Source organism: Naegleria gruberi, assembly GCF_000004985.1.
Source record: "Naegleria gruberi genomic scaffold NAEGRscaffold_60, whole genome shotgun sequence".
NCBI classification, from domain to species: domain Eukaryota; phylum Heterolobosea; class Eutetramitea; order Acrasida; family Naegleriidae; genus Naegleria; species Naegleria gruberi.
Genome location: NW_003163267.1, coordinates 187,345 through 195,574, shown reverse-complemented (window position 1 = coordinate 195,574; position 8,230 = coordinate 187,345). Strand labels below are relative to the sequence as shown.

Below are 8,230 nucleotides of genomic sequence, written 5' to 3'. Positions count from 1 at the left end.
CAACGGATAGCATCCAAATATTCATATCGATTGGAGCATTAGGGTCCTGATTAGGAGGCTGATGATGAGATGACGAGTCTGTTGCTGCTGATGAAAATAATACATCATCATCCACCATATTGATAGAAGAGGATGGTGTTTGTTCCTCTGTATAAAACAAATCCGAGCGAATCATCTTGTATTATTCAATTCCTCTCTTCTTGTTATGTGTGGGTTGTTAGCAAACGAAATGAAAGGGAAAATTTCCTTTGCGTTTCAAAATGTTGTGAATTTTTTTTTGGTGTCGTTACCTATTAAAGTTTGTTGTCCACAGATAAACATTGAAAATTATTTCAATAAATTAATTTGTGGTACTCATGGATTGGATATTGAATTGCATATTTAATACAATATATTAGGTTGTATTGATAAAGAGGTTTCTGGTTAATTAAAATTTTTAAATAATTTAATTAGGTTTATTCATTGTTGGAACTCAAATTTCTCTTCTTCAAATTGGATGGAGCAGTTTCATTGGATGTTGCTTCAACAACCTTGTCACCTTCTTCATCACTGGAAACATCAAAGTTATTGGCTGGATTGGTTTGAGTATTTTCAGTATTTTCAGCTGGTTCAGTCTTGCCTTTCTTTTCAGAATCATCAGACATGCAGAGAATTGCCAAAAAGATACCACAAATAGCAATACAGAACATGGTAACAACACCAATACTAATATATGGATGGTCATTCAAAAAGTGAAGAATAGTTGGTGTATTATCAACTGGTCCTGGAATTTGAACCTTACTACTAACATGTCCACTGGTGATGAATTTTTGGAGTGATTCTACAGATGGTTGTTCCTTGAATTGTGACATCATCTTATCAGATCCAGTAAAGATGACGAATTGAGGACCATTAGTAAGATCAATAGTTAATCTCTTTGTACATAACTCCTTTTCTTGATTACAATCAATCTTGGCAAAGAAATTATTTGTATCCTTATTATTGGTAGCAAGTTGTTGGAAGTTTGAGTCAAATTGTTTAGTTTGAGCTGATTCGGAATTGTAAAACATGACAGTCCAAGCTCTGTTTTGATTCTTAATTTTGGATTCCAATTCAACTTCAGTTACTTGATCAACAGATCCAGAACTCTTAGCTGATGAAAAGACATCATCCAAAAATGATTTGAATTTTGGAACTGTTCTATAACCATAATATTCAGTAACAGGCTTTCCACCAACAAATAAAACAAGTGTTGGATATCCTCTGATAGAATATTTTCTACGAATATCTGGATGTTCATCACAGTTAACCTTTGCTAATTGAACATTTTGGAAGTGTGGAACAGATGAATCCTCAAGTTCTTTGGCTAATTCGGACCAAGTGCCAGCCAATCTTTTACAATGACCACACCATGGAGCAAAGAATTTAATAAAGAAAACTTTTTGTGGATTTGATTGTATGGTGGTTTCAAAATTTTGTGTATTTAATTCGAGAACAACACCCGACGATCCATCAGCTTGAACAAAGAGTGCAAAAAGCACCATCAAACAAAACAAGCTAATCAATAATTTTGATTTTTGCATTTTTTCTTATTATTTTTATTTGAAAACTTATTATTAGGGTGAAATATCCTGTGCTCAATATTATTAAATAATAAACAAACGAATAATACTGGAATGGAGGAAACATCGGATTCAAAAACCCGAAAGCAATTTCAATCATTATAATTTTCCACTTTTTGAACGATGTCAAATGACTACAAAATTTGCCCACTTGTTATTGAGCAAAAAGTTTATCGTTTATCCATTAACCTTAAAATGGTTTCGTAACTTGTTTGTGTAACAATGGTACCCAAACAGAATCTCAGTAAATATGTATTAAGACCACTGTAAAGAGCCCTAACACCTCCAGATTTGTAAATTGATTTGAAAGCATCAACCCATCCATTGTAATGCACACCTCCAGCACTTTTCTTTCCTTGGAATTGAAGATTACTAATAATTAAATCATTTGGATAAGTCAATGTTGAAACAGCAATCATTGTAAGAGGTGAAAGTACTGGTACAACAGCAAGGTATGGTAAGTTCATAGTATTTACACAATATAATTTCAACGGCTCGTAAATTGAAAAGTATAAACAAAATACAGTAGCAGAAATTGCAACTCCTCTGTAATTTAGAATATTGTCACAAATTGTTGAAATGGAAAACCTACCTGTAACCAGCATAAAATCCAGACAATCCTTCGTTTTTGTAAATGCTTTTAATTACTTGTAAAAAGGTTGTCGAAGGATTTGATTCGGAATAAAGAGAAATTGTTGATGATGTTTGTAATCTTACTTTTACAAGTGAAATTGGAGAAACTAGTACTGATGAAAAAGCCCAAGCAGATAAAACTGCAGGAACAATTACTTTAGGATGCCACGTTTCAGTTCCGAATGATTCTGAAAATCTCTTTCTACAAATTTCATAAATAGGGAAGAAAATTGACATTGAAACACACGATGAAAGAAGAGACGGTGGTAAACCTCTGTTTGATTTCTGGTCATCCATTTAAATTCCATCATCAAATGACTTACCGATATAGAGCCTTCCATCCTTCATTCCTATAAATACTAGAAAGCATTGCTATTGATTTAGAATTCATAATTTTCTGATAAACTCCCTGTGATGTACAACTTGTTGTAGGGAGTTCCATATTTAATCGTTTAAAGACTTGAATTCTAGTCTTGGCACAATCTAGAGGTTGAGTAGCTGTAGCAGTACACAGTCCTGAGGATCGGAAATAATTGACTTCATATGAAGATGAAGAGAAACATACCACTTATAACACCTGCCAATCCATATTGCACAGTATCACTTTGTTTCATCTTTTCATACAATTCTCCTAGTGTTGATATTTTTGTTTTCGTGCGAATATTACTAGTACCACTCGAGTCATCTAATTGTTGTTCTTGTTGATGATGATGATTAAATTTTGTGGTACCACTTGTAATGGGTGATGTTTTGTTATTAATATATTCCATTACATCCTCCAAAATATTAATATCCTCTCCTTCATAGGGTTTAATTTCCTTCCGATGATACGATGCATTATCTATTGATGTTTGAACTTGTTCAGTGTTCTTTTTAGAAAAATCCAACAAGCTAACATTCTCTGGTTGTTCGGCCATTTTTTGTTTTTATAAATTTTGTTCAATTTTCCTTAACTTGTTAGAAATAAATTTTTTAAAGAAAGATGGAAAATTGATTGGTTTTTCAAATATTGATTGAGTTTTAGAATTGACAATGAAAAAAATAGATTTTAATTTAATAACTCGGCTATTGAGATTGAGGTTCTTCTCTTTGAGGGAATAAATGATTGAGGTGGAGAAAGGTTGAGAGAATCAAATGAAATTCTAGGTAGATTACAATGAGTGGTAGAGGTGGAATTGGCGGATGGTGAAAGTTCAGTATTATTGGATGGATTGGATTGGTAATTTACATGTTCTGAATTTCTCTTTCCACACAGAGAAGGGGATAAAAATTCTTCCTTTTCAATTATTTGTACAGATGCAGAAACTGGCTTTTTTCTTACATACTTTCTCTTTTTCTCGATTTGTTCCTTGGTAACTAGATTGAAAAATACCAACTTTGGTTGCTCCTTATCATGCACTTTGAATTGAAATGTTTGGGATTCGAGGGTTTGTTTGGCAGATTTGGATGAGTTCGAGCTATCTGTTGATTTATCACTGGTTGAAGAGTTGGATGTCACAGAGGCAGATAACGAGCACACTGAAGCTCTTCTGTTTTGCTTAGACATGCTGGTGGACACATGCATCATGAGAGGACTGCCTTTGTTATTATTCGAAATGTATTGTTTTGTTGATGAATTGTGAATTAGAGGAGATGAAACATGTCTTATAGGAGTTGGGTTTGCATGTGGTGGTGGTATTTCTCTATGATATTTGGATGAATCATCCACAAATTGTATAGAATTGTCAGCTTGAGCTATTGGTTTCGACTTCTCCATTGAAAATGGCACAAAAGTTATTCCAGCAGCAGCAGCAGATGATGACTTCATATCGAAAGGTTAGGTCGCTGAGATGGTATCTTGAGATAGATATTGGCAGCTAGGAGTGGATAGTTACTTGGTTTTTTTTGTTTGTTTGAATCTGTTTTTGTAGAATTTGTTACCTCTTTTTAATAGAGAGCTGTGCTGTGAAGAGGAGGTGTTGGGATTGTTGTAGGTTGAGATGATTCCGTTCCAAATAATATTAAACGTTTTTGAGGCGATTTGCCTATGTTTTAAAAACGCATTAACCATTTTCTTAATAAGTAACCAACAGTTACTTCGCACAACATGAATCTATGTCTTTTGGATGAAGAGACATGAAGGTTGACTTGTTTAATATGAAAAGTAGAACTAGTCGTACAGAACAAATGTATTTGATCTCACAATACAATTCTAAACCTAGTACTAGAATTGGCAATAATCATAATTAATCGAAACGTTCTTATCACTTTTCTTGAACCAGAACTAGCAGTAGAAGGTAACGCAAAAATTAACGTCGAATATTTGAGGAATTTGTATAATATATTGGCTGATAAAGTAATTCCATTTTACAACAAATTCATCAATTTGCAACGAATACCAACCCTGTGAAGAATAGGTGATGAAATATTTGTTCATTTGGTCTCTCATCTCTCAACATTAATTGAATAATTAGTTATCTGTTAAAGTTTGGTATATCTTGAATGGTAACATAAACTGTTCACAGAAAATGATCGGTTCCATTTGTGCGTAGACAGGTTCATTATTCAAATATTCATGACACCATTTTACAATACAATTCGAACACAATATTAGGATTTTCAATATCTATTTTTGATTGAGTGGTGACTCTGATCTTGTTTTTCCAATTAGTAATGTAAGGACCTGTGAGCCAAATTTTATACACTCTACTGTTTAGTGAATTAATTTACCATATTCACAACTATTAGCTTTTTAACATTTGCGTTTAAATGGGTAATTTCGCTGATGTCAATCTTATTGAAAAGTAAATTAATTGACTGAATGTTAGGAAGTTTGTTACTCAGTTTCTCACTGTTGAAAACTTCACAATCTATATGGTCTACAGCATTGAACCGTAAATTGATGAAACGAAGAGATTGAAAGTTAGTATCAACCAATGTCAAGAATCCCTGATTTCCAATCCTATTGTCGTATAGCTCCAATGAAGTGAGAGAATTCAAAAAAGGTGCTTTCCTTAAAACAGTGCATCCAGTATCGCCAATCCTGTTAAAAGAAAGATCCAATTCTTTCAGTTTAGTTAACGGAAGTGAGCAAAGGACTTCTAGTCCTTTGTGCGTTAATACGTTGTATCTGTATGTAAACTTTCTTAATCCTCTCAATTGGTTTGCATTATTCTGAGATAGAATACTAATACCTAAACTTCCCAATTTGCTATACGAAAGATCCAATACCTGTAGAGCTGTAAAGTTTACAATCGGAATGGATAGTTTGTAATGATGTAAATCAAAACCCTTCACACAAAATTCTCTGGCAGAATTAAATCTCCCTTCCTTACAACACAATAAGAATGACTGATTCCTTTGAGTGTCAACATTCAAATTAGTTTGAATTATCAATAGATTGAAATTATTCACAGAATTATACCAAGCCTTGCAAACCAAGAAAGCCACCCGAAAAATCCATTGGCATGGAAAGAATGTAAAGACTTCATTAGTGATAATATCCAGAGGAATATTCGTCATCATCATGATTATTTTGTTATTATTTTCATCATCAACATGATTAATTATTGTTGTTGATCCGATAGTAGGAGATGTTTGCTGGAGTTGTTGTTCTCTTGAAGGAGGCTCCTCAACTGATTGTTGCTTCTTTCTTTTCGGAAGAGCAGAATGTTCGTTGCTCTGTCTTTTCATTTTTTTCTGGAAATTGTAAAACGTAAACGCAAACACAAGCAATTATTATTAACTTATTCCTTCAATTGCTTAATAGCAGCAGTAACCAATAGGTGAACTGAGTAGTGAGTTCTATCTCTGTTGAGGCGTATTGCATGTTGTTAAACAGAAAAAGTTCAATAAGAAAAATCTCAAGGGCTCGCCACGTTTACCGTCTCGGGAGGAATCGAACCTCCGTCAATGGATTCAAAGTCCACTATGCTACCATTACACCACGAGACGAGCACATTCACTAAATCAACACCTTAATCATAATATTTAATTGAAGCAACAATTTATGTAGACTGAACTGGTTCTTTTGGTTTTTGATAATTAATTGAAAATATGCCGCGTTTTGAGATTAAATTTTAAGCAAAAAGGAAATTGTAGTTTACTCCCATAGCTTCAAAACACATCAAGAAGGCAAACCATTTTCGTTAAATTCTAAGCCTCAAAACCTGGCATTACAACAACTAGAGTGACCAATACAAAAATACCTTTATATTGATATTGTACCTGTTGTGGAGAGTTTATATTGGGTAAATATGAATACATTCATTAAATCCACAATTTCACAGCCATCTGAATGAAACAGATGATAATTATCGAATAGTTGAAAAATATATTCGAAAATGAATTGGGTAAAATACCACCAAGCATCACAAATTGTAATCATTTGGCTTCGAACAAATTATTTCACAATACTATTAAAGAAAGAATAAATTTTACTGATACTAGCTAATAAAAAGGAAGTATCCAAAATAAATTAATATTTTCTTTCTTGAGAGAAGGAGAGGAGAATAGAGTCATAAAACTATTTTCTATTTGAAAGAAAGTGCAACACTTTAGTAGTTCAGTAGAAAAAATTAAATATTCGTTCTGTACAGATAAGGGTAGTGGATAGTTTCAGAATAAATGTGAAATCGGGTGTGGTATAGTGGTAGCATTCCAGACTGTCACTCTGGCGACCCGGGTTCAATTCCCGGCACTCGAGTAGTAATTTTTAATTCTTAATATTTTTGCCCAATTTTTCATAGATCCCTACTAGACATCCATATCAAGGTAGTGGCGTTTTTATTTTTCAAAAATTATCTATATTTCTTTTTTTGGAAGCCTCGGCAGGCATGCAATTTTTTTCATACCTCACATTAAGTTGTAAAAATTTTCAAATTGACTTTATCCAACAATCAGTCTTTTCTTTTCATTCCATCCATAAGATGATTCATTATAAATTGTTTATTAAGACCTCAATCCCAATCAAAATCACAAAAAAATTACAAAAAATAACACAATCATAAACAAGAACTGCACCTATCAAGTTTGGATTTTGATTTGAAAAATGTTGCTCAAGGCCGATATTTTAATAAAAGATGAAGGATATTGGAAACAAGATGAAAAAACCATCGAATCAATTACTGGAAAACGATTCAGAACAATTTACGAAATTCTCACTGAAGAGGTGGATTTAAATTTGGATAATTATAATAGTGATCGACATATTTTGATATCAAGGGTTGAAATTTTATATGAAAAGGCAGAGAATAAGGCAATGCCTTTGTGTTTCGTATTGGTAAACATTATTCGATACATTAAACAGTTGAATATTCTGGTTTGGGGAGACAAAACAAACCCCATCAAGCAACTAACATTCCTCTCCATGTTTGGAATCCCCTCTGATGTGAGTGGAGTTACTCGAATCTAGGCAATTGATTCTGACAAGTGCAAAGTTTCACAAAATAGTTTCGTCTTGGAAGTATCTGCATTTAACTTTACAAATAACACCAACAGGAATGTTGAACATCTAATGTGGAATAACTATTTTGATGGAATCCAAGTTAACAATTATTCATTTGTTGATTTGACATGTGAAGATTTTTATGTGGCATGTAAGAAATCAATTCCTAAACTCATTTGCACCGTTCTATGGTGAGATAATCAACAACAATCCTTGGATTTCGAATCAGTTTCTTATTTAGAATTCAAAATAAGGTTCTAAAATGATTTGATCAGTTGATGAATTTTAAAACAATTTATTGAACCTGTTGAAAAATTTTGATCTTCTATTTTTAACTCTAAAAAAATCAGTTTTTAATCGATTTGCAAGCTAATCAAAAATCGATCAACATTCACAAAAAATTGAATCGAAACACAGATTCGGATTTCTCAGACTCCACATTCCATCAAAATCTTTTAAATTTCATCAAATTGTCTTTCAATTAAAATGTCAAATTCTTCCTATTCAACAGCAGCAACTCCACACAGCAGAGCTTTAAAACGTTTATCCAAAGATTTCATTGAAATTCAGA

General features: G+C 32.9%; 4 protein-coding genes and 2 non-coding genes across 6 annotated transcripts; 1 reads left to right on the top strand and 5 right to left on the bottom strand.

Annotated features, from left to right (window-relative positions):
• Window positions 1-455: 455 nt before the first annotated feature.
• NAEGRDRAFT_73382 (uncharacterized protein) lies at window positions 456-1,562 on the bottom strand (the record flags this gene model as incomplete). The annotated part of the gene is made up of 1 exon (XM_002671538.1): window positions 456-1,562. One exon carries the CDS (start codon window positions 1,560-1,562, stop codon window positions 456-458), a length of 1,107 nt encoding a protein of 368 aa, XP_002671584.1.
• A 209-nt stretch (window positions 1,563-1,771) lies between these two features.
• NAEGRDRAFT_73381 (uncharacterized protein) lies at window positions 1,772-3,151 on the bottom strand (the record flags this gene model as incomplete). The annotated part of the gene is made up of 4 exons (XM_002671537.1): window positions 1,772-2,147; window positions 2,194-2,508; window positions 2,558-2,750; window positions 2,800-3,151. The coding sequence occupies 4 exons, from the start codon at window positions 3,149-3,151 to the stop codon at window positions 1,772-1,774; spliced, it is 1,236 nt and encodes a 411-aa protein (XP_002671583.1).
• Window positions 3,152-3,264: 113 nt separating this feature from the next.
• NAEGRDRAFT_81483 (uncharacterized protein) lies at window positions 3,265-4,112 on the bottom strand. Its single transcript, XM_002671536.1, has one exon. The coding sequence runs from the start codon at window positions 4,039-4,041 to the stop codon at window positions 3,283-3,285; it is 759 nt and encodes a 252-aa protein (XP_002671582.1). The 5' UTR covers window positions 4,042-4,112; the 3' UTR covers window positions 3,265-3,282.
• An 822-nt stretch (window positions 4,113-4,934) lies between these two features.
• NAEGRDRAFT_73379 (uncharacterized protein) lies at window positions 4,935-5,906 on the bottom strand (the record flags this gene model as incomplete). The annotated part of the gene is made up of 1 exon (XM_002671535.1): window positions 4,935-5,906. The coding sequence occupies one exon, from the start codon at window positions 5,904-5,906 to the stop codon at window positions 4,935-4,937; it is 972 nt and encodes a 323-aa protein (XP_002671581.1).
• Window positions 5,907-6,096: 190 nt separating this feature from the next.
• NAEGRDRAFT_t637 lies at window positions 6,097-6,167 on the bottom strand. The gene has a single exon. It is a non-coding gene; the product is annotated as a tRNA-Gln (tRNA).
• Window positions 6,168-6,847: 680 nt separating this feature from the next.
• NAEGRDRAFT_t639 lies at window positions 6,848-6,918 on the top strand. The gene has a single exon. It is a non-coding gene; the product is annotated as a tRNA-Asp (tRNA).
• Window positions 6,919-8,230: the final 1,312 nt, after the last annotated feature.

Bases quoted from the DNA above. Each gene is read 5' to 3' on its own strand.
- NAEGRDRAFT_81483 (XM_002671536.1), bottom strand. From the start codon at position 4,041: ATGAAGTCATCATCTGCTGCTGCTGCTGGAATAACTTTTGTGCCATTT.